The following is a 25,897-nucleotide window of genomic DNA, read 5'->3' as shown; positions in this document are numbered from 1 at the left end:
GGATTTCTTGGAGAATGAATTACGCAGCACATGGAAAATTAACAGATGACACCCATAACTAAGGATTGTTTGGCAAGTGCTAAAATTCAAGTTGAATATAAAAGAAATGTTAAATCAAAATTGCTGAAATCTAAATATGGATGTATATTGGAGTTTAATGATGATGCATTTACAAAGTGAATACACGTTACGGGTTCAAGAATGTTGATTTTGTCGTTTTCGTAAAGTATGCAAGCTGTTTTGTAATATCAGTGTTAGTTGAGATGTACTTTGGATGTATGTCATCTTTTTTTTGACAAGATAAGGAGATATGTACGGAGATATAGGTGATTTTTTGTTCATAGCTTATTTCAGTTACAAAGAAAGAGATAGCAGATATTTGAAAATACAGATGTTATAACCTATATTTATTCATTTTTGGTAATAAAAAATCATCTCCATATTATGCTTTTCTGATAATTGTGTACTTATTGTGCATAGTTGTGAAATGCATTGATACACAAGGAACAAAGTAAAAATAGTGAAAATGCATAGATACAAATAAAAAAATAGTTCATAGGTGCAAAAGTAAAATGCATTGGCTAATATGCCTTTGTTCCTTTCTTCTTTCATTTTTTTTTTTTTTTTTCCAAGTGAGAGTGTTGAATTGATATTCTGCTATGTATATCATTTTTCCTTACAAAGTGCAATATTATTGTAAATGCAAGTTTGCCTTAATAATTTGATATTTTTTGCCCCTAACTGGGAATTCAAGAGTAGAAAAACAACAAGGTCGCTATTTTTTTCTGATATATTTAGTGACAAATGAAAACATTACTAGAATAGAAAACCAAAAAGAAATATAAAAAACTTGAAAGGCAAAATGACAAATAGAAAATCATAAAAGTAAAAAAGAAGAGCTGATATCAGGATATAAATTGAAGTGAAAATAAAAATCTCTAGATTTATATTCTATACTGGTCAAGTAATGGTGCATCTAACCCAATTATAAAAAAAATAGTAAAAGCCACTGTTTTTTTTTTTATCCAAAACAGATTTCAAATAATTATCTTAAAAATACCTCTTAATATCACCCAACCCAGTTCAATAAAAATTGGATTGATCCACAAGTTAATATTATAAAAAAAAAAAAATCCTGAATGTGGCAATTAAAAAGTTCAAATTCTTCTGACTATGAAAGCAAATTCTCAAATTATGAATACTCAAATCCTAAATTCTTCAAATTAAGAAGTTCAAATTCTCAGTTTTATAATATTTGAAATTAGGAGCTCAAAAGCTTGTATTAGAGGGTTAGTTAACCGAAATTGCTCGTAATGAGTCCATGAGTCCAGTGAGCACTGATCGCTAAAGTTGGGACTGACAACAACTTCTCCAAGCTTACCTCACTATCCCCAAATCGATTGTTGTTATCGCCGAGAGAGATTTAGCAGGATGGAGATAAGAGAAGCTTTGATTTGGCGGAACAGGTTTGATGGGATGGAGAAAAACCTACATTTTAGAATCGTCTAGAGATTTCTTTTAATGTATTTTTGAATGGAATGGAGAGAAGGAAGCTGGGAGCTATGCATTTCATTACGGTCAGGATCTTCAGTCAGGCCATTTAAAATCTGAACCGTAAAAGCAATGAGACGGTGGAGATGCTTAAACTCAAAAGTTACATTAATGCAGAGGATATGGATTCGTGGATGATAGGCTCTCTCCAAATAGGACAAACTTAGGCGATGCACTTTGGGCCACCGCAACTTCTAATTTCGAAATAGTAAAGACCTTTTTGGGCTCTTATAAAGTTAATATTTCTTAGCTGGACTGCTGCCAGTATTTCAAGAGTAAATAAAATACTTATCATGCCATTGGCAACAATGGAAAGTTGGAAACACTTTAAGTTATGAATAGGACTAGGTTGTAGGGGTGTCAATGGTATCTTTTTAGCCGTTTATCCGACCCGTATCGTATTCAATAAGGCGGGTATGGGTAATGTTTTTTTTTCGTTAGCTTATTGGGTATGGGTATAGGTAAGAATTTTTTTTCGTTAAATAAATGGGTAAGGATATGGGTAATGACTATTTCGTACTCGTTACCCTATAGGGTGATTATAAAATTCAAATATATATTCAATTCAATTTTCAACCCACTTAAATGTATATTTAATTCAATTTCTAACCCACTTAAATGTATATTCGTGTTTTTAAATTTTTATTATTTATAAAAAATAATTTAGTTGGAATTGATTGCACATTTATATTATTTTTTATTAGAAATGCAATTATATATGTGTTAAAATGAATGAGTTTTTGATGTTTAATTTGTAAAATATAATAAAACTAATTATTATACTAGTATTATCCGTTATTCACCCGCTACCGTTTCGTTACCCGATAATATTAACGGGTAAGGGTAGGGTAGGGTAAGATCAATTTTTAATGGGTATGGGTAGGGTATGGGTAATGTCAATTTTAATGGGTATGGATATGAAAATGTCTCCACCCGACCCGTACCGTACCCATTGACACCCCTACTAGGGTGTTCCTAACTTCCGATTTTTTTAAAAATATCCATTAAAAAAATTAATTTAATAAAATAATCAGATCTGAACTGAAATTTTAAAAATACTCAAATCGCGGATTTTTTTCGCGACCCAGAATTTTTATTCCGAGCCGCGGAAAAAATTCGCGCCCCGAAATTTTTTTTTTTTTTTATTTTTTATTCCGGGCGCGGATATTTTTCGCAGCCCGGATTTTTAAATAATTTTTTTTTTTTTTTTAGAGTTTGGAGAAAGAAAATATTGTTTTTTGGCCCAACTCTGCACCTCTGGTTAACATATCAAAACACCTTCAAAAATTATGAAAATTTACCGACATGTATTCTTGACTTCATAGAATAAGACTGTGAAGTTTCATACAAAATATCAAAACAGATCGTGAGATATCGACTCTCAAAAATTGCCCGAACTGCTGAAGGAGTGCTTATGAGCCCAAATTTGCACCTCTGATTAACATATCAAAACACCTTAAAAAATTATGAAAATTTACCGACATGCATTCTTAACTTCATAGAATAAGACTGTGAAGTTTCATACAAAATCTCAAAACAGATCGTGAGATATCGGCTCTCAAAAATTGTCCGAACTGCTGAAGGAGTGCTTCTGAGCCCAAATTTGCACCTCTGATTAACATAACAAAACACCTTAAAAAATCATGACAATTTACCGACATGCATTCTTGACTTCATAGAATAAGACTGTGAAATTTCATACAAAATCTCAAAACAGATCGTGAGATATCGGCTCTCAAAAATTGCCCGAACTGCTGAAGGAGTGCTTCTGAGCCCAACTTTGAACCTCTGATTAACATACGAGAAAAAAACTATTGATCTGAGAAATATTTCATAACAAACTTTTATAGTATCAGTAAAATATGTATGATAATCCATAAACTATGATGCCTAATGCAAGGCATGACTTCTCACATGAAACGAATGATCAATAAATTTTAATTTTTATAAATTTCATACATATATTTATAAAACATTTAAATTACATTTTCCCTCTCTAAAACAAAAATATCCCACATTAATCCTTCTAACTTTTAAAATTATAAATTCCGTTTAATGTTACATATGATATATTTATCCTTCTAAAATTAAAAAAACTCTAATATTTATCCTTCTAAACCATTAATATTACCGGCCATTTTTATTAATACCCCAAAAGAAAAAGTTAATTTTAAAAATAACTCCGCATTTTATTTTTTTTCAAAAATGACCTAACCGCCTGGCCCACGGGCGGTCTCCTAGGAGACCAAACCGCCCCCCCCCCCCCCACCGGCGGTCTCCCTGGGGACCAAACCGCCCCTCCCATGGGCGGTCTAGTCATTTTTTTTTTTAGAGATCTGAGTATTTTGATTTAAATAATTTTGTGAAGAAAAAATTTTCTTGTTTAGAGTGTATGCCAAAAAAATAAGACATTTGATAAATTTATGAAGTGATGTCGTAACTCTTTATAACTTTGATTTTATTTGTCAGTTAGATATCACAAGTCTAAATATAACACTAATGAAGGACTTGGCCTTTATTCAAAAAATTTCAAGCTCTGACAGCTTGTTGATCTTTTTCTCTTTTTCCAGTTTTTATAATATATGTATAATATATACATATATACATATAGAGAATGGCTAATATGCATTCGGTTGCATATGGACCGAAGTGCTTACGGTCCAAATTTGATTTTTCAAAATCCAAACGGTCGATCTGAACCATTCATCTTGTTCTCCATATTAATATGTGCTTGGAGACCAAATTTTATATTTTTCTGAATTTTTTTACTATTTATTGAGTATTTTACAAAATTGTTGATTCAACGGTAGCTTAACAAAATAGTAAAATCAGCAGCTACCGTTGGATCAACAATTTGGTAAAATACTTAATAAATAGTAAAAAAATTCAGAAAAATATAAAATTTGGTCTCCAAGCACATATTAATATGGGGAACAAGATGAACGGTTTAGATCGACTGTTTAGATTTTGAAAAATCAAATTTGGACCGTAAGCACTTCGGTCCATATGCAACCGAATGCATATTAGCCACTCTCTATACATATATACATATATACATAGAGTTAGGCTGGGGTGCTATGGATAGCATAGTGGCCTCTATGCTACGGCTCAATATTCGAGTTTCTAAAATCCAAACGGTCGATCCGAACCGTTCATCTTATTCTCCATATTAATATCTGCTTGGAAACCAAATTTTACATTTTTCTGAATTTTTTTACTATTTATTAAGTATTTTACAAAATTGTTGATCCAACGGTGGCTGCACAAAACAGTAAAACCGTTGGATTAGCGATTTTCAAAGTGGCTTAATAAATAGTAAAAAAATTCAGAAAATTATAAAATTTGGTTTCCAAGCAGATATTAATATGGAGAATAAGATGAACGGTTCGGATCGACCGTTTGGATTTTGGAAACTCGAATATTGAGCCGTAGCATAGAGGCCACTATGCTATCCATAGCACCCCAGCCTAACTCTATATACATATACATATACATATACATATACATATACATATACATATACATATACATATACATATACATATACATATACATATACATATACATATACATATACATATACATATACATATACATATACATATACATATACATATACATATATACATATATACATATATACAAAAAATAAGACATTTGATGAATTTATGAAGTGATGTCGTAACTCTCTATGGTACTAAAACAGTAGTTTAGAGCTACTAAAATATGTTCAAACTCAAATTAGATCTTTGTCCATGAATAAAGCACCCTAGACTGACCACTGCTGGTAAATCAGCAAGTATGGATTGATACAGGGACCAAACTGAAAAATGAGTGCACCAGTAGGTAGAGCATTCAAAAATACACAGAATTGACACAAATTTTAATTTATTTGGATTTTTCTACAGTTAGTTATGAATTTCCAAAGTTCAACTTTCGAAAAAACTTTAAACATCCATAACTTTGGCTAGGAAAGTCGGATTTGGGCGTACGAGCACTTTTCAGAAAGGAGAGGACGAGACGAATCTGATTTTTCCTGGGAAAACCTCAGGCATCGTTGTATCGGAAGCATCAAAATTTCAAAAAAACGTAGTTTAGTGCCTCAAAAACCCAGTTTAAGTTTTCATATGACGGTAGGCATTAAAAAACAACGATTTTCAAATCATCTTAATAAATAGTAAAAAAATTCAAATAATATAATACATGTATATATATGTATATTATATATATAATAGAGATAGGCTAATGTGCTTTTGGTAGCATATGGGTCGAAATACACATGGTCCAAATTTGAAATTTCAAAATTCAAAAAGTCGATCTGAACCGTTCATCTTGTTCTCTGTATTAATATGTGCTTGGAGACCAAATTTTACATTTTTATCTGTATATGTATATGTGTATATGTATATGTATATGTATATATGTATATGTATGTATGTATGTATGTATGTATGTATGTATGTATGTATGTATGTATGTATGTATGTGTATATGTGTACATGTATATGTGTATATGTATATGTGTATATGTATATGTGTATATGTATATGTGTATATGTATATATGTATATATGTATATATGTATATATGTATATATGTATATATGTATATATGTATATATGTATATATGTATATATGTATATATGTATATATGTATATATCTATATTGTATATATGTATATGTATATGTATATATGTATAATGTATATTATAAAAACCGGAAAAAGAGAAAAAGATCAACAAGCTGTCAGAGTTTGGAAATTTTTGAATAAAAGCTAAGTCCTTCATTAGTGTTATATTTAGACTTGTGATATCTAACTGACAAATAAAATCAAAGTTATAAAGAGTTACGACATCACTTCATAAATTTATCAAATTTCTTATTTTTTTTGACATACACTCTAAACAAGAAAACTTTTTATTCACAAAATTATTTAAATCAAAATACTCAGATCTCTAAAAAAAAAATAATAATAAAAAAAATAAAAAAAAATGAAAAATGACCAGACCGCCCGTGGGGGGGTGGGGGGGGGGGGGGGGGGGGGGGCGGTTAGGTCATTTTTGAAAAAAAAAAAAATACGGGGTTATTTTTAAAATTAACCTTTTCTTTTGGGGTATTAAGAAAAATGGCCGTAATATTACATCTCACCAAATTTGAAGTATCATATTTATCCTTCTAAAATATAGAAACTCTCCAATTTAGTTACCTTTCTATCGTCATTCAGTCATTCTAAATAAAGAAATCTCTCGCGTTCCGTTCTCTTTGCTCTCATGTAAGGCGGCACAAAAAGTTCGTAGTTCATGATTTGATTTGAGTTTGATTAAAAAAAAGTTCGTAATTAATTCAATTTGAAATTAGTTTGTTATGAAACAAATCAAACCAATTCGTTTTGAATCTTATTCAAACTCAAACTCAAACTGGGTATATATAGTTTGTTCGAAATTGATTCGTGAACTTTTTAGATTCGAATCTCAAATAATGCAAATAATGGCTTTAACCATTAATGAAGCACTCATTCAGCAGTTCGGGCAATTTTTGAGAGTCGATATCACACGATCTGTTTTGAGATTTTTTATGAAACTTCACAGTCCTATTCTATGAAGTCAAGAATGCATGTCAGTAAATTGTCATGATTTTTGAAAGTTTTTTGGTATGTTAATCAGAGGTGCAAAGTTGGGCTCAGAAGCACTCCTTCAGCAGTTCGGGCAATTTTTGAGAGCCGATATCTCACGATCTGTTTTGAGATTTTGTATGAAACTTCACAGTCTTCTTTTATGAAGTCAAGAATGCATGTCGGTAAATTTTCATGATTTTTGAAGGTTTTTTGATATGTTAACCAGAGGTGCAAAGTTGGGCTCAGAAGCACTCGTTCAGCAGTTCGGGCAATTTTTGAGAGCCAATATCTCACGATCTGTTTTGAGATTTTGTATGAAACTTCACAGTCTTGTTTTATGAAGTCAAGAATGAATGTCGGTAAATTGTCATGATTTTTGAAGGTGTTTTGATATGTTAATCAGAGGTGCAAATTTGGGTTTAGAAGCACTCCTTCAGCAGTTCGGGCAATTTTTGAGAACCGATATCTCACGATCTGTTTTGAGATTTTGTATGAAACTTTACAGTATTATTCTATGAAGTCAAGAATGCATGTCGATAAATTTTCATGATTTTTGAAGATGGTTTGATATGTTAACCAGAGGTGCAAAGTTGGGCCAAAAAAACAATATTTTCTTTCTCCAAACTCTAATAAAAAAAAAAAAAAAAATCCGGGCTGCGGAAAATATCCGCGCCCGGAATAAAAAAAAAATAATAATTTCGGGGCCCGAATTTTTTCTGTGGCCCGGAATAAAAATTCTAGGTCGCGGAAAAAATCCGCGATTTGGGTATTTTTAAAATTTCAGTTCAGATCTGGTTATTTTTATTAAATTAATTTTTTTAATGAGTATTTTTAAAAAAATCGGTCCTAACTTCGTTAATTTTTTTTAGTAAACTCAATTTTAAAATTTATCAGATTAACTTCTAACGACGAATTTAAATCGTTAAAATTTTTCTAGAGTGATGTATTTACATGCAAAAAATTTTAAATTTTAAACTAATTTTGTATCGAGTGAAGAAGTCAAAAAACGTTCAAAAAATGAATGCATTAAAATTAATTTATACATTTTCTAATTTTGACAACTTGACTTTATACTAAATTATTTTGAAACTTTAAAATTTTCACATATAGATACATCACTAGTAAGGTAGAAGAATTTCAATAGTTTAAATTCGTCGTTTGAAACTAATCCGATAGGTTATAGAATTGAGTTCACAATTTTTTTTTTTGTAAACTTAGACACACTAGTTCTACTCATAGTCATAACCATAATACATCATCTACCTATTTTCCTCTAAAAATAAACGAAATTTAACGTATGCTATAACTCTCATTAAACGATCTAAAATTCTAACGGTTGAAATAATGCCCCGTAACAAATAACCAAAAATTATTTGGTTTCATAAAATTTTATTAATAGACCGAGTAAAACTAGCGTGTCATAAGTTCATCAAACTCCTCTTTAAACTCTAATTCTAAAATCTATCGGATTGACTTCAAACGAACGAATTTAAATCGTTAAAATTCACCTACCTTGTGAGTGTTGCATCTACATACGAAAATTCTAAATTTTTGAACTAATTTTGTATAGAGTAAAGTGATAAAAAAATATTTAAAAAATAAATGCATGAAAATTAATTTAGAAACTTTCTAATTTTTGACTTTATACTAAATTAATTCGAAAGTTTAAAATTTTTGTACGTAGACACATCACACATAAAGTAGATGAATTTCAACATTTTGAATTCATCGTTTAAAGCCAATCCAATAGCTTTTAGGATTTTAGAGTTGAATTCACAAAGAAATTTGGTGAAGTTAAAAACACCCTTGTTCTACTCTTTTTAGACTATCTATTTGTCCAAACAGTATATCTATAATTTAATTTTTTAATTTTCTATCTTACTCGAACTTATTTGAAATATATTGGGAATTGTCGAGATAAATATTCGTTAACCGATCCCTTCCCTTTTAAGTAAGCTCTCAAAAGTCAAACAAAGATGCACATAGAAAGTGCAAAAAAATCCCAAAAGAAACATCTCAAAAGCAGTCAGATCAAATTTCATATAAGATAAGCAGATAATATTAAACAGCCAGGAAATGACTAGGTCAGCCATTAAGTAATTGATAAATTTGTAGTCTCACAAAATCTACCTTTTGTTCAGCACATATCAAGCAAAACATACTAGGTACTGTATTTTTACTCTAAGCCCCACAAAAAATTAAAGAAAACTCCCCTCCTACAATAGCATCTGTACAAAAAGAGCTTTCTTCAAAGACAGGAAAGCATTGAATAAATTTCTGTGCCACCATCACTTCACTCCCTGTAGCATGTGACAATTCAAGAAAATATGAGAGAACTAAATGATAAAGTAAAAGCGAAACAAAAGAAGGAACAAGGATTCTAGTACCACCTTACTGGTACATTAACATAAATTTAAATTTTACCAGTACATTAACTTAAATATTTTATCAGTACCTTAACTTGAATTTACCAGTACATTAACTTGAACAGAAGAAAGTACAGTTCAGGTCTGAAAAGAGTGAGTCAGGGACAATTAAAAGCAAAATGAAAGTGCCAGCTTGCCAGGTCAAGTACATCTAAATTCTCCAGTGTGCTTGTGTTGCTAGCCACTTATTATTAATATTAATATTAGTATTATTTAGTTCAAGCTAGATTTGGTAGGGTGTTCCGAGTTTAGTTGAATGTTTGCAAAGTGATTCCAGGAAAAACAGCAATGAATCACATGTTGGTTAGGCATATCTAAACATAGTTTGGAGTTCTATTTGAAATGAAATGTTTGCACAGTGATTCCAGGGTCATTAGAGAATACTTGTATTTGGATAGAGTGAATGAAATTGCTATTGTCTGGGAAAAAAAGAAAGAAAGCAATCAGTCATTTATACCCCTAAAAAATTGCCCCTCAAGATGGACACCTTAGTAACAAATGCAAAATCTTTCAGTAATCTAAAAGTTTACTTGAATGAAGGCTGAAACAACTAGCAAACTTTCAGAAAGATAAACTTTGTACTGAAAAATATCAATATGAAGCAAAATAAGAACCACCATTATCTTTTATGGACATAATTGAAAATTCTATTTCAAACAAACAAGTATACAAACATACTGTTCTTTCAACATTGTAATTTTACACTTGAGAAAATGATCTTATGTAAGAAGAGAGAGATCTCAATCAAAAACATCATAGATATATACAAGGAAACAGTCAGTTTTAGCACTTGATCCAAGATACAAGAGAAGAGCTACCGAAAGACTGCACTAATTTTAGAGTTTTATAGAAAAATGTGCAAATAACAACACAGAATCTTTCCAGTCTTCTAAATTTTTTGTAGGTTTATTAACTATTTTTGAATAAGAGGGTTGGAATTCCTCCATCCCGGTTATTAACCCATGACCTCCCACATCATAGAACATGTGCCTTTGGTACTAGAACAAAGACTGATTCTATATTAACTATTGGTCTCCTGACTTGTAAGAATCATAACCACTCTACAACAATGCATCACATCTCCAATAAAAGCTCGGCGATGACCTATTTCATTATGCAAAGTAGATAATAAGGAAAATCAAACTTTTTAAAACCAGTCCCAAAAAAAAAATACTGCAACAAACCAATTCATCATTAATAGTGTCTATGAAGTTGAATTTAATTTGCAGTAACTTTTAATTAGGGTTTCACAACCCAACCTGTATTCAAGTACTCTTATTCTATGATGAATGATGCATCAAAACTACCTCACCTCCCCCTGGCCCCCAAAAAAGGTACTTTAGCAATTATATATGAAACTAATAAATTTAAACAACCACAATCAGTAAAAATAATCAGACACTTACCATTTGATGATAGATCCAAAGAGGAAATGCTGCATGATTGGGACCTTCTCTAGAACCTCAGCTTTGTACATCTTAAGCAGCCCACTATTCACCTTACTCCACTGTGCAACCCCACTAATGTCATCCAGCATCGGCGAATGCTCAGCAAAAACCCCCTTCTTTGCCTTCTTCACAAAAGAGACACAAGCCAGGTACATGTATTCATTCGAAAAATTCTCCAGTATATCAGGGTTGTGAATTGATTTTGGCTTCATGTACTTATGATCAATTAACTGAGCCGAACCAAATATGAAGGGAAGGAAATGGTAGTCGTCCAGGCCCCACACCCCATGGGACCCGGCTGGCTCAAGGAAGTAGGTTGCTTGCAACTTGCGCATCAAGTCAAAGTAGGTGATGAACACACGGGTGACCACACCGGGGTAATCCTCTTCTTTTATCAGGTTGAGGCAGGCCAGGCAGTAGAGAAAGGCTGCAAAATTGGTCTCGTGGCCGGTGCCATAATCGATCCGAGTGGCATTGCCAAAGGAATCAAGCAGGTAAGGAACCAGTTCGACCTCAGCCGCTTGGAGATCAGCAGTGGAGAGAACTGGCTTGAGAAGGGAGGGGGTTTGAGCTGCGAGGCGCTCATGCCAGAGGCGGTACGCCGGGTTTCCATACCGGGCTTGGTGTGGTAGAGGCGGGATCTGATCAATCCAGTCGGAGAGGGTTTGTAACAGTGAGACAAGCGAGGTAAGAACTGGAGAGAGCGGAATCGGGAGTGGGTCGGAGAGTTTGCGAGTGCGAACTGAGTGTGATAGAGAGGCGACGAATCCAAGGAAATGGCGGCCAGAGGGTGACTCGTTGAAGTGCCTGATGTCATCGACGGAGGTGATTCGCTTAGATGGGACTTGAAAGTTGTACGGAGGGGTTGGAACGGGAACAGGCAGGGGTTGAGGGACTGGAGCAAGGACGATCGTGGCGGTGTTCATAGGTGCGTTGATAGCCGGAGCGCGGATCGGACGGTATGCAGGAGGAGGAGAGACTTCAGTCCATGGCGCAGGGGTCGGAGGCGAAGGACGACAGGTGGGACCGCCGCAGTTGCGACACGTGGCGCCGGATGAGGGAGGAGTGGAGGCGGAGGGAGAAGATTCGTGATCGTGATCGTGGTCGGTGTTGGGGTTGAGATCAGACATGGTTTCGTTTCTCTGACAATCAGGCGGCGGGTTAACGCTTAGCGCTGTTATGGCTGGAAGGGAAGGAGAGAAGAAGAGAAGAAATGGCGGTTTTGAGTAGAATCGACGTCCGACGAATTCATATCACCAGAGGTAACAGATATTTTGAGTTTATATCTGGATCGTCCAATCTATTATAGCACGAATATTAAAGGAGTGCATTCCAATCGGGACGGCCAGGATCTAAACTCAAATATTATGTTACCTCAGAGCGTTAGGATTCAGAATCGATTGATCGAGACCTTTTTTGAAAAGCATTGGCCCGTAGGCTTGCTGGGAAGAAGCCTGAGAAAGCAAATGGAATGAATTGATGGGGAATTATGGGCTGACTTGGGCTAGGATCTGTTAACTTAATTTTTGATACGACTCCGTGATCGGTAGAACAGAATTATCTCACAAAAGCCTTATTTTGCTAAAGCCTTAAAAGTTGCTGTTGACCTCACCACGAAATTTAAATATCTCCCTTTCTCAAAATCAGATATGTAAACTGCACTTTTCGATTTTGATCATAGAGCTAATTTATATATTGACATTTGTGATTCCTTATATCACGTTATTAGATAGCAAGAAATGGGGTCTACAAGTTGAAAACAATACATACGACTAGATAGACCTGGTAAAATAAATGTTTGCTTGAACTTTCAAAATATGAAGGTTCTAATCCGGCTCTTGATTATTATATTTAAATAGACAATTAAAATCCAATGATATTTGAATATATATATATCAAAAGCCAAACATCATGGTTCTCACTAAAAGTCGACATGGTCACAACCACAGCTCATTAGATCCAGCGGATGCTCAAATTTCCAAATATAGGTAAACCAATTGAAAAACTTAAAAAATTAATAGAGTGAAATATATATATATATATATTTTTTTGAGAAATGCGCCTTTCAAACGATGAACTTATAAACGACAAGCTCAGAACTCATCAACTCCGGCCTCCTTTGCCAATCACAATTAAAAAAAAAAAATGAACTTATAAATGAGAAGTTTAAACTCTGCCCCGGATTATTTCTCTTGCGCTTCTTACTAGAAGCACAGGAATACAATAATAAGTCACATAAAAGAAATAAATGAAGAATAATATAAAATGAAGAAAAAAAAACCCAAAAAGATTATATGCAAAATATATAATCTATACACATATCTATCCTCATCAGGCATCCTCTAAACGAGAGGGGTGCACTCCTTTGTATTAGGGTTCCACATGCCAGGAATCAGATACTTTCGACTAGCTAAACCGTTGGCATTATAGCTCGCACCAGTCGTCTTGTCAATCAAAAGCGTACCAGGGTAACCTGAATAGTACCCGGTTCCAAAAGCACCAGGACAAGCGGTGACGGCCTCAAGCGGAGCAAGCTTGTCGCCTTGGAAATACCCATCGCCATAAGGGTTTGTTGCTGTACCGGCTAAAAGGGTTGCGAGACGGATGATCAAGCCGTCCATACCAACATCACCATTTGGTGCAATCAAGGGGGGGTCTTGGGGCCCATAAACTGGCCTGTGGAAAGGCCATGCACACCCACCGGGGCACTGTGTTGCCGGATTCCCGACCCAAAGATAGGTGAACTTGGTTCCGTTGTGTTTGCCGGCCGAGGCCCACCTATGGATGCCACAGCTTCCGAGACAAAAACCTTCTACTAGCACGTCCGGTGCCGTGAAAATGGCGGTGATAGAATTCTGGTGGGTCCCATTGTTAGTGGCCAATTGAGACAGGTTTGTCCGAGTGAGAGATTTACCAAAAGAAAGCTTTGTGTCAAAGTACTGACTCCCGAGGGTGATGCGGACCCCACCACCTTTGTACAGGGAGATGGTCTTCCACCATGAGGCCACAGATGGTGCTGGGGTGGAGGCGGAGAGGGATTTGATGAAGTCAGCAACAATGGCGCGCTGGGCAGCGGTGAAGTTGCCATACCAGATGATGTTGACTGAGTAGTTGCCGGTAAGAAGAGGCCCGTTGTGATAATCAAGGATCAGCGGCTCAGACGGAACGAGGAACAGCTCGTGCGGGATCTTTGCGGTTGCGAGAAGTGGGAGGAGGAGAAGCGGAAAGAGGTGGAGAAGATTAATCCCCATTTTTGGAAAGATTAAATTTTTTTTTTTCTTGAAATGCCAGAGAAATTAAGGTGGTTAAGCTTGAATGGATCAGAGTAGGAGGGCTATATATATGTATATATATACATAGATTATAGAGCGATGAAATATAAGGAGAAAATATGTTGTACACACGTCGTCGCCGGTACAAGGTCGGCAATGTGTGATTAAATTTCCAATGGAATAGTAGACTGAATATATATAATACTTTGGCAATTAATATAAACTGAATATAATATATATATGTGGCCGAATTAAGCATAAAGGCGTTTCGTTGTTCGTTTTCTTCTTCTCCATTTTATTAATTTAATTTAATTTTTGTGTGGATAGAACTTAATTAAGTGGTTTAATTTGTTGCATTGAACGGCATCAAAGAAAATTTGCTATAAATAACATAATTTTGAAATTGTATGCATTAGTAGTTTTACCTTTTCATATTCATAGCACACTATCATGACTTGATGTATCATTGGTTAACTTTTACCTCTTGTGATCGTCCAAATTTGTGAATTTCCTGTGTATTGTTTGGTATCATCAAACTTTTTAAATAATGTTACAATTTACAAAACATAGATATGGAATTTCTTCCTGATATTTTTTTGAAAGTTGAATTATGGCAATTAAATCATGATAGCCCTTCTGGCCTTCTATTTTCTGATTAAACTTGCAATTGATGATGCGACCCTTATTAACATATTTAATTAATTATAATTAAATTATTCATTACATGATAATTAAATTATTTATTGTACACGGTCTCAAATCAATTCTTTTTTTTTTTTTTTTTTGAGCAAAACCTGGCAGAGGCTGCCAGCTCAATTCATGCAACAGCAAAATGGGCTTTGGGCTTTGAGCTTTGACCCTTTATATAGAGAGAGAAAGGGGACTGGTAAGTTTTTTTTAAAAAATATATATACACCGTTCACTTCCACATATTCATATATAAGAAAAAAAAATCACAAGGCAAAAAAAATTGATATATCACTTAATTTCTTTTGAAATGAATGTTTTCTATTTCGAGACTATAGTTTCGTTGAGAAATCAAGACATTTGCACATAATTAAATCATGAGGACTAATGCACGTTTAACTCTCCATGTAAAACAACATTCTGAGCTTAGATCAGACATACAATTCTATCGCTTGGCATATCAAAATAGTGTAGATTTTTCTTGAACTTTAATTTTTTTTTTAATCAAGTATTTAATGTACTTAATTTGAATTTTAAATTTTTTATTTCAATCCAGAAATTCTAGTCAAGAAACTATTTTTTTGAGAAAAAATAAGGGTCAAGTCAAGTCCTCATTTGATTGATTAAAACGGTTACAAGAGTGTTTTTTTTTTTTTTTTTTTTTGAAGAAGGGTTACAAGAGTGTTGTAATGTAGTACAAGGAAAAAACACAATTGGGCTCATATAATTGAGCCCTATGACAATGAAAAATAAATCTAGCCTACAAATGCTGGCAGTATAAATGTGAGCAAGTCCTCATGTCTCTTGTCATTCTAGATCAATCCTCCATGTGTTCTTGTCTGTACCGCACTAATTCTGTGCTGTTCTATGACCTGATTCACCAATTCCGCCATGTTCTTGCTCTCATCTGAAGGGTGGAGATGAAAATAAACAAAATCAGAACAGACGAAGGCCATAAACAGACTAAATTGTAACTTCATTTGGTCTGATATTAAAAATGGATTTTTACCATGCGCTGGCCCCCAAATTATTTGTTTTTAACATTGATTAATTTAAACAACTAATTACAAGTTAATTTTACTGTTTTTAACAGCTGTAGAATTAATCCATTATTTTACTAGCACGCCTTACAGTATGACATATCATTACATGCACAATTTTCATCGATTCAATTGGTGTTTTGGTGCTTCTATGTCGGCTATAATTTGGTCAAGAGTAAAAAATACCAATGATTTTATTTTGATTTATACCAGTTGGAACAATTATTTTTCTTGATAACTTTTCTTGTGTAGTTGTATAATTAATTAAATTCCGGAATGATATTTGTGTTCCGCAGAGATATTATATTATATATAAAAGAAAGATGTTTCCATTAAAGAAAAAGAAAATGATTGGTCAAGGTCAATATAGACATGGAAGCAACTAATCATGGAGAGAATACCAAATCCATCAATCTAAATTTCTGGAATTGACAAGTGACATCAACTAAGTTTTTCAAAATTTGAAATTTTTATTATATCTCTTTGACAATTTTTGTTTTGTTTTCAGAGTTCCTGATAAGTCGGTTTTCTGGCATATTAATATTGATTTTGATTTATAGATATTTATTTTAATTTCACACGTCCTGTTTTTCAGCCAAAAATGTATCTGAAATACGTAATAAAAACATTAATTCAGTTCAGTTTTTCCAATAAAGTGAGATTTTTGAATTAAAGACGCGTCAAGTTTATCAGGTATGAGCTTGTAATTTTGTTAAGGCACTTTTGTTCGGTAGCACCGGCTCACCGCTATATGTTTGTTTCAATCATTCTCTAAAAACGGTCGATATACATTTAAAAATTTAGTTGAAAATAGGTAGAATATCAGAATGCGGGACTGTTGGGAACTAGTACCAGATCGGTACCGGCTCTGGATGCGGTACTGGTAGTCTGGTACATGTTCTATTCTGCCAGGGACTGATTAGCAAATTCCTAAATTTTCTGAGATCATCTAATAAAATTATGGGCATTCCATAGATGTGTGATTGCGTAAAAGAGCAAGTTATATGTATAACAAACTTTTTGGTACAACCTTTACAAACGGTTTTGATCTTGTTTGGTAATCTGAATATGTCATTGATTTTATACTAAATTAGAAACAAGGCGTACATTACATGCTTCTGTGCAGAGTGCTGATGATTTCTGTATAGGAAGCGTCTAATTGTCTACAGCCTCTTGTCCACCATTTGTCCACAGCTTTGACTTGCGCGAATACTGTAAAATTACTTCTACATGCTGTATAATTATACAATATATCACATAAAATATATCACTTAATCACAAAACATCCAGCAACTATTTGAAGTGGTCCCATGATAGTTAGAAAAAGATTGCAACTTGCACAACATGACAAAATAAATGTACTTTCAAACTGTACTTTCGGAAATTACAGTTATAGGAAGTTATTGGCAGTTAGAGTTAGTTATTAGCGGTTATTAGCACTGGGTTGAATCTTGTATACTGTAAAATTGAATATTGTATACTGTAAAATTGAATATTGTATACTGTAAAATTGAATCTTGTATACTGTAAAATTGAATCTTGCATATAGTAAAATTTCCAATTGAATCTTGTATACTGTAAAATTGAATCTTCTACACAGTAAAATTTACAATTGAATCTTGTATACTGTAAAATTGAATCAGCAGAACTGTAAAATTGAATCTTGTATACAGTAGAATTTTCAATTGAATATTGTTCGGATGAGTAAGAAGCCTTTCTATCATCTTTTTCTTCCAGATTTTCACAAAATGAATACTGTAAAATTACAATATGAATACTGTAAAATTACAAGATAAATACTGTAAAATTAACAAATAAAAACTCCATATCACCTTTCTATCATCTCTTTCCTCCAGATTTCCACAAGATGAATACTATAAATTGACAAGATGAATACTGTAAAATTAACGGGGCAATACTATAAAATTAACAGATCAATACTCCATATCGCCTCTCTATCATCTTTTTCTTCCAGATTTCCACAAGATGAATACTGTAAAATTAACAAGGAAATACTGTAAAATTAACATATTAATACTCCATATCGCCTCTCTATCATCTATTTCCTCCAGATTTTCACAAGATGAATACTGTAAAATGACAGATGAATACTGTAAAATTAACGGGGCAATACAGTAAAATTAACATATCAATACTCCATATCGCATCTCTATCATCTCTTTTCTCCAGATTTCATTTGAAATGCTAGATCTGTTACTGCATACAACGAAAACAACAAATTCAACATATTTCACAATATATTTTTATTAAATGGAATTTTGACAAACTGAGAAAGGGTTTATGGCATTGATTAGTTACAACACCTACTGAGAAAAATAGTTAGGGAGAGAGAGAAAAGACGAGGTGTGTTACCGTTCAGCGGTGACAATGTTGTCAGAAGGGGAATCGGTGCAGGTGAACTGTACATCCGCTACAGCTACCTTTCTGCCACTGTCGTTATCCATCTCTCCCTATTTCTCTTCTCACCAATGAACTTTTCTCCGCTCTCAGTGGTAAAGGTAAAGGCAAATTAAGGCTCTGACCAGAACAAGATATTTCTTGCTAAAACGGAAGGCAATCGCAAAGAACTCAGAAGTCGTTTGAATGAAAGAAGAAAGAGGAAGGCAATCGCAAATCGCGATCTGAATTTTACGTCGCGACGAAAGAGGAAGGCAATCGCGAGCTAAATCTGATCAGATCTGAAATTTGAGAAATAAATTCAAAAAAAGAAAAGTCGGTAGCGGAGGCATGTTTAAATACGAGAATATAACAGCTAGAAAGTCGGTAGCGGAAGTTGAAGACAATTGAACTGGGAATAAATAACCCAGTGGACAAATGGTGGACAAAAACCAGTGGACAATAACCTTTTCTCTTATGTATATATGATTGCATCCACATTAATTATATACTCATTTAGGCGTGAGAACAAGAGGAGTAGAGGACTTACACGTGTGTAGAGATGCCAATCTATCTCTTTCGTTCCAATAATTGGAACATCTCATCAAGATAGTTATTATGTATTTTGAGTGTTATAGATAGGTTGGAAATAGATACCGTAGGGTTTACACCAGCAATATATTTGATTTTCTTTTATGAACTATAAATAAAAAACAGAATTTAAAAAAACCAACTTGATTGGTTGTTTTTTTTTTTACAATAATATGAGGGCCGAATAATCTATTTGACACGAACTATTTACTCTCACAAATTTTCAACATAAACTATAACACAAAAAGTGAATATATTTGGCACGGAAAAAAGTAAATAGTTTGTGCCAAATAGCCTATTAAGTAATTATAGTTTGAGGATGGAGGCACATGAAAACTTCACAGTGGCTGATGTTTTAGTACATTTTGGCTCTTTGGTTGAATGATGTTTTAGTGCAGGTTTTGGTATTAGGTTGTAGATGGTATCTGCTTGATGCCTAGGTTTTTTTTCTATGTTGTTGTTTGGTACCGGTGTGGGTATCAGGTCGATAAACAAATATATTCTGGTTTTCGTTTAGTAATGAAAATCGGCAGGACCTTGCTTCTTTCAACAAAAAAGGGGGAATTTCACGTATACCCCTCAAAAACTTCAATATTTTGTTTAGTAATGAAAATCGGCAGGACCAAATTTTAGATTTTTTGAAATTTGTTTACTATTTCTTTAGATTTATTGAAAATTGCTGTTTTCAGCAAATCTGGACCATAAAAAAACAGCGATTTTCAATAAATCTAAAGAAATAGTAAACAAATTCCAAAAAATCTAAAATTTGGTCTCCAAACACATATTAATATGAAGAACAAGATGAACGGTTCGGATCGATCATTAGAATTTTGAAAACTCGAAATCCAAACCGTTGCATGGAGGGGTTCTATGCTATGCATAGCATGCTAGCATATTCCTATATATATATATGTATATATATGTAAATGAGTTTATAAAAAAAAAAAATTTGGAAAATCTCATTTCCAGAATTTTTTTTTTCCGGTTTTGGGACTAAAAACTGGAATTTTTTTTTTCAAAATTGGATACTGAAAATATTTTTTCCGATTTTAGACATGAATTTCCGGAAAAAAATTTTCTAGTAATTGGTGCTAAAACTGAAATTTTTTTTTCTAGTTTGGATAGTTTTGAAAATACACCCAACGTTTGGTTATTTTTAATTTTTAATTTTTTGGATATAAATAAAAAAATCGGATGGGTAAGTAGGGGTGTCAACAGGTACGATAACAAAACGGGTACTCTATTCTTATTCATTATGATTGTCGGATAACGAATAAGAATATATATTTACGTATTTTAAATAATAGGTAATGCTAATATAATAATAATAAAATATTATTTACAAAATAAAATATTAAAAAAATATTTATTTCACAAATATATATTTACGTGTTTTAAAAGTCTAAATTTTATTGGAATTTATTTATGTTTTTTAATGATTAATTAAGTGTAACACAACTATACAGAATAGTCAAAGAATAAATATTAATTGCTCATTAATATATAGGGAAAATTGGTTATTTGCCACTCCAAAACCTTCAAATTGTAAAAATGTCATCCCGAAATTTGAAATTGTAAAAATGTCACTCCAAACTTCATTAATTTGTAATTTTGGCACTCCAAATAATTAATGACTAAAATACACTCTCTTCTTCTTCTCCTGCATATAAATTGTATTTAAGTATTTAAGAAATTAGGTATAAATTGCTGTATGTAAATAATTAGGTAATTTTGCCACTCCAAACAACAATTTAAGTATTTAAGAAATTAAGTAATTCAAATGGAAAAAAATACAACAGATTAAAGTATTGAACCAAAATGAAAATTTAGACAACGATTACAATAGCAAGTTATGATGCTCCGTGCCTGTTTGAAGGGATCTCTTCCTCTTTCTTAAAATACACCAAAAAACTGGGCCAAAATTGCTCTTTTAAGTGGTAGCCTTAAATAAGGTCACGGACTACACTTTTACCTCCTAAACTGGAACTGGAGAATAGAGACGAATCAGGCTGTAAGTGCTTAAAGTAACAGAAAAATAAACCACGATAAGTGATGCAAGTGCCGTACTGAACAAATGTGAATATTTCAGACAGAGGATCATTTGAAATAAAAAAAATAATTCAAGGAAATGATTTGAACCAGAACAAAACATTTCAAGTCAAAAAAAAACTCATCTCTAATAATATCATCAAACATGTTTTAAGTAAAAAGGAGAAGAAGAAGGAAGGGTATTTTAATCATTAATTATTTGGAGTGACAAAATTATAAATTAATGAAGTTTGAAGTGACATTTTTATAAGGAAGCAGCTAACAGTCCTCCAACTCCAGTCTCCCAAAAATCTCCGGATGTTTTCAACTAATTCTGTAAACATCAATACTAAATCCTGTAAACATCAATACTAAATCTTGTAAACTAATTCAACAAATCATGTAAACATAAAAACGCGTGAAAACTGTTAAAAACGCGTGAAAGCTGTTAAAACCGCATGACAGCTGTTGGGGACCACCTTCTGTGAACATACACATAATATCCTGTAAACATACACGTATAATTCTGTAAACATACACATATTATCCTATAAACATACACATATAATTCTGTAAACATACATAGTGTACTTGAAATTATAGCAGTTGAAATTATGACAGTTGTGACAGTTAAAAACGCGTCAGAAGTAAGCTAAAAAGGGAATGCTTTTATACACAGGGATTTTTGGGGGACTGTAGCCCGGGGGACATTACCTTTTCTCTTTTTATAATTTCAATTTTCGGGATGACATTTTTACATTTTGAAGGTTTTGGAGTGACAAATAATCAATTTTTCCTAATATATAATACATATAATTTTTTTTATAGTCATCCAATCAGATAATAGATATGGATACGGAATAGGTTTTATTCATATCCTTGCTCGTTTAGATAACGAAAAAAAAATATTTACTTGTACCCAACTTATCAAATACAGTACGGATCAGGTAAATAGATAAAAGGATGCCATTGATACCTCTACGGGTAAGTTCCCATAAATTTTATTGTTTAAAAATATATTATGTACATTGTGGGGAAGGAAAAGGCCCGTAAATGGGCATTAGACAAAAAAGTAAAGTAAAAGTGATCTACATTCTACAATATTAGTAGCAGTATGTACATGCACGAAAATACATGCGGTTCATATTCAAATTACGCATCAGGACAAAGTTAAATTAATTATTGCTTGTCGACCTACTTCTAGTAGACCCATCACCATTATCGGTATATATAATTAAGTAGATAGCATATTACAGAAGTAGGCAAGAAAAAAACAAAGTAGGTAAAAGCTAGCAGTTGTTCATACTCAGATGGAGATTAGTGAGCAGATATCCGCTCTGTATCAGCATATAATTTTCGAATATCTATAGAAGGATATCCGGATTATTTGAAACTCAATAGTTTGGTCGGATTCATATAAAAGAAAAATTAATATTTGCTATAGGTAAGAAGATTTGAATCCATGTACTCCCATTTCAAGGTCTTTGAAGTTTGAACTAAGCTTCAAACCACTAGATCACAACATTTTTTGTTACAATTCATTTATTTGATATATATATTATATGAATAGATTATCTCCCATTTCTTATAAATTCATTAATATTTATATTTAATGTTTTAATTAATATTTGTATCTTATAAGTTTATATATTTTAATTATCCGACCATTATTCGTTTTATATCCATATTCAAATTCGTATCTGTATTCGTATCCGTTCATTATCTGACAGATGCGAATATGACATCAGTATTATCCGCTCCATTTTCACCCCTAGCTATCAATCATCCTTGCCCTTAGTAAAAATCGCTAGATGAAAACAAAGTGAGCATGGGTATCCAAAAGCGACACAACACATTTTTTATATTATAAGAAAATGAGGGGGAGAGAAGTAAAAAGAAGAGTGGGGGTTGGGGGGGTAACCTAAGTAGTGTATTAATGGTCGGGCGGGTACGGGTACTCCGGGTATACCCGGGCACGGGTACAGGTACGTCTCGGGTACGTGTATGACGGGTACTAGGGTATACGGGTACGGGTATGTCGGGTATTATTTTCAAAAATCATACCCTACCCGTCCTATACCCGTACCCGTGTACCCTTGACGGGTAGGGCGGTCCGGGTACGGGTATTTTTTTTTTTTTGCTGTTTTTTTTCTGGTTTTTTTGTTTTTGTTTTTGTTTTTCCGTTTTTTTTCATGTTATTTTTTTTTTCTGTTTTTGTTTTTTGTTTTTTTACTTTAAAACAATAAAATATAAATATAAATAAAAAAACAGAAATTAAAAAACAGAAATTAAAACAGAATTTTAAAAACAGAAATTACAAAACAGAAATTACAAAACAGAAATTAAAAACAGAATTTTAAAAACAGAAATAAAAACAGAATTTTAAAAACAGAAATTAAAAAACAGAAATTAAAAAACAGAAATTAAAACACAGAAATTAAAACACAGAAATTAAAAAACAGAAATAAAAACAGAATTTTAAAAACAGAAATTAAAAAACAGAAATTAAAAAACAGAAATTAAAAAACAGAAATTAAAAAAAAGAAATAAAAACAGAATTTTAAAAACAGAAATTAAAAAACAGAATTTTAAAAAACAGAAATTAAATTGAATTTGGGGGGGGGGGGGGAATTTGAATTTGGGGTTTGAATTATTGGGTCGGGTATAAGGGTACGGGTACGGGTAAGGATAGACGGGTACCCGGGTAGGGTAAAGTCGGGTACGGGTAAGGTCGGGTACGGGTATGGTCGGGTAGGGTATGGTCGGGTATTTGTCCAAAAAAACCGGTCCGGTCCGTTTTTTGCCCGTACCCGTGTACCCAACCCATACCCGGGCTCGGGCACGGACGGGTAGGGTAGGGTATACCCTTAACAGGTATAATTAATACTCTAAACCTAAGCAGTAAGCGGCACCGCTTCAACAGTAGATATTTAAGACAAATTTTGTTTTGATATAGTAGGTTTCTAGAAAGGGTTGAATAATTGATTTGGTTTCTTTAGTTACTTACTGAGAAATTAATTTATTAGCTATATTTTTTAGAATTTGTATGTATATCTCAATTCTTAATTAGAAAAATAATATCTAATATACATACAAACTCCGAATTAATGATTCAATTCTTTACAAAATGTTTAAAGATCTAAGTGATCCCGAAAGTTTTCAAAGTTTTTACTAGAAAGGTTAGCTTAAAAAAAATTACACTAAAAGGGTTAGAGTGAGATAGTTAAGGAGCATTAAGCTAGTAAAATAAAGAGAAATTATGACCTCTTCCCAAGTCGGATCTTTGCCCCTCTGAAAACAATCCTTATATAAAAAGAACATACAAAAACAACAAAGCTAATAAATAGTCTATATTAATCTTTGCCTTTGCAACTCAAACTTGTGGTATTTTAAACTGAGCCTATGAAATTTGCAGACATAAATAATTATAATATTTCCGCAGAAATTATCTTGATATATATATATATATATAGGGTCTGGCTAATTTGCTGCTGGCAGCATTTCTACCCAAGGTGCTACCGCCCCTTTTTTTATTTTGTGATGTCCAAACAACAAATTCAAACCGTTAGATGTTTAATCTATATTATAATCTACTTGGAGACCAAATTTTACATTTTTTGGAATTTTTTTACTATTTATTAAGCTAGTTTGAAACCGCTGATTTCAATGCTGCAGAAATTTACTGAAAACAGCGGTTTTCAAACTAGCTTAATAAATAGTAAACAAATTCCAAAAAATGTAAAATTTGGTCTCCAAGTAGATTACAATATAGATTAAACATCTAACGGTTTGGATTTGTTGTTTGGACATCACAAAATAAAAAAAGGGGCGGCATCACCTTGGACATAAATGCTGCCGGCAGCAAATTAGCCGGACCATATATATATATATATATTTGAAAACTTGGAAAAGGATTATCTTGATATTTTGAAAATCCAATAAAGTGGACGACTTGACATCTTCTGAAATATTCAGATATTACACATTAAAATTATCAATATAAAAAAAAATATATATATATATATATATATATGAGTGAGGCTATGGTACTATGCATATCACGGGTTGTTACCGTGCTACGGCTCTATATTAGAGTTTTCAAATCCTAACGGTCGATCCGAACCGTTCATCTTGTTCTCCATATTGATATGTGTTTGGAGACCAAATTTTACATTTTTTGAAATTTGTTTACTATTTTTTTAGATATTTAGAAAATCACTTGATCTGAAAATTCTGGACCATCCAAAAACAGTGATTTTTAATAAATCTAAAAAAATAGTAAAAAAATTTCAAAAAATGTAAAATTTGGTCTCCAAACACATATTAATATGGTGAATAAGATGAACGGTTCGGATCGACCGTTAGGATTTGAAAACTCGAATATAGAGCCGTAGCACGGTAGCAAATCGTAATATGCATAGTACCATAGACTCACTCTATATATATATATATATAGGATGTGGCTAATTTGCTGCCGGCAGCATTTCTGCCGGCGGTGCTGCCACTGTTTTTTCTATTTTTTGTTGTTCAAACGACAAATCTAAACCGTTAGATGTTTAATCTATATTATAATCTACTTGGAGACCAAATTTTACATTTTTTGGAATTTTTTTACTATATATTAAGCTGGTTTGAAAACCGCTGATTTCAATGCTGCAGAAATTTACTGAAATCAGCGGTTTTCAAACCAGCTTAATATATAGTAAAAAAATTCCAAAAAATATAAAATTTGGTCTCCAAGTAGTTTATAATATAGATTAAACATCTAACGGTTTGGATTTGTTGTTTGGACATCACACGGCTAAATATAGCCCCGGCAGCACCTCTGCTGAAATGCTGCCA

At 32.9% G+C, this 25,897-nt stretch overlaps 1 protein-coding gene and 1 pseudogene across 1 annotated transcript; both read right to left on the bottom strand.

The window, feature by feature from the left end:
- Positions 1-9,209: 9,209 nt before the first annotated feature.
- LOC144566215 (phosphotyrosyl phosphatase activator (PTPA) family protein) lies at positions 9,210-12,271 on the bottom strand. The gene is made up of 2 exons (XM_078316170.1): positions 10,999-12,271; positions 9,210-9,466 (listed from the first exon to the last, which is right to left on the bottom strand). The coding sequence occupies exons 1-2, from the start codon at positions 12,168-12,170 to the stop codon at positions 9,460-9,462; spliced, it is 1,179 nt and encodes a 392-aa protein (XP_078172296.1). The 5' UTR covers positions 12,171-12,271; the 3' UTR covers positions 9,210-9,459.
- A 901-nt stretch (positions 12,272-13,172) lies between these two features.
- Positions 13,173-14,371, bottom strand: LOC144566461 (protein EXORDIUM-like 2 pseudogene; annotated as a pseudogene).
- Positions 14,372-25,897: the final 11,526 nt, after the last annotated feature.

The sequence above is a fragment of the Carex rostrata genome, chromosome 15 (genome assembly GCF_964058835.1).
Source record: "Carex rostrata chromosome 15, lpCarRost1.2, whole genome shotgun sequence".
Lineage (NCBI taxonomy): Eukaryota > Viridiplantae > Streptophyta > Magnoliopsida > Poales > Cyperaceae > Carex > Carex rostrata.
Note: the sequence above shows the minus strand (reverse complement) of the source record. Positions and strands in the feature narration are given on the sequence as shown.

What these genes read in the sequence shown, in the direction of transcription:
- LOC144566215 (XM_078316170.1), bottom strand. Translation starts at nt 12,170, where the DNA reads ATGTCTGATCTCAACCCCAACACCGACCACGATCACGATCACGAATCT.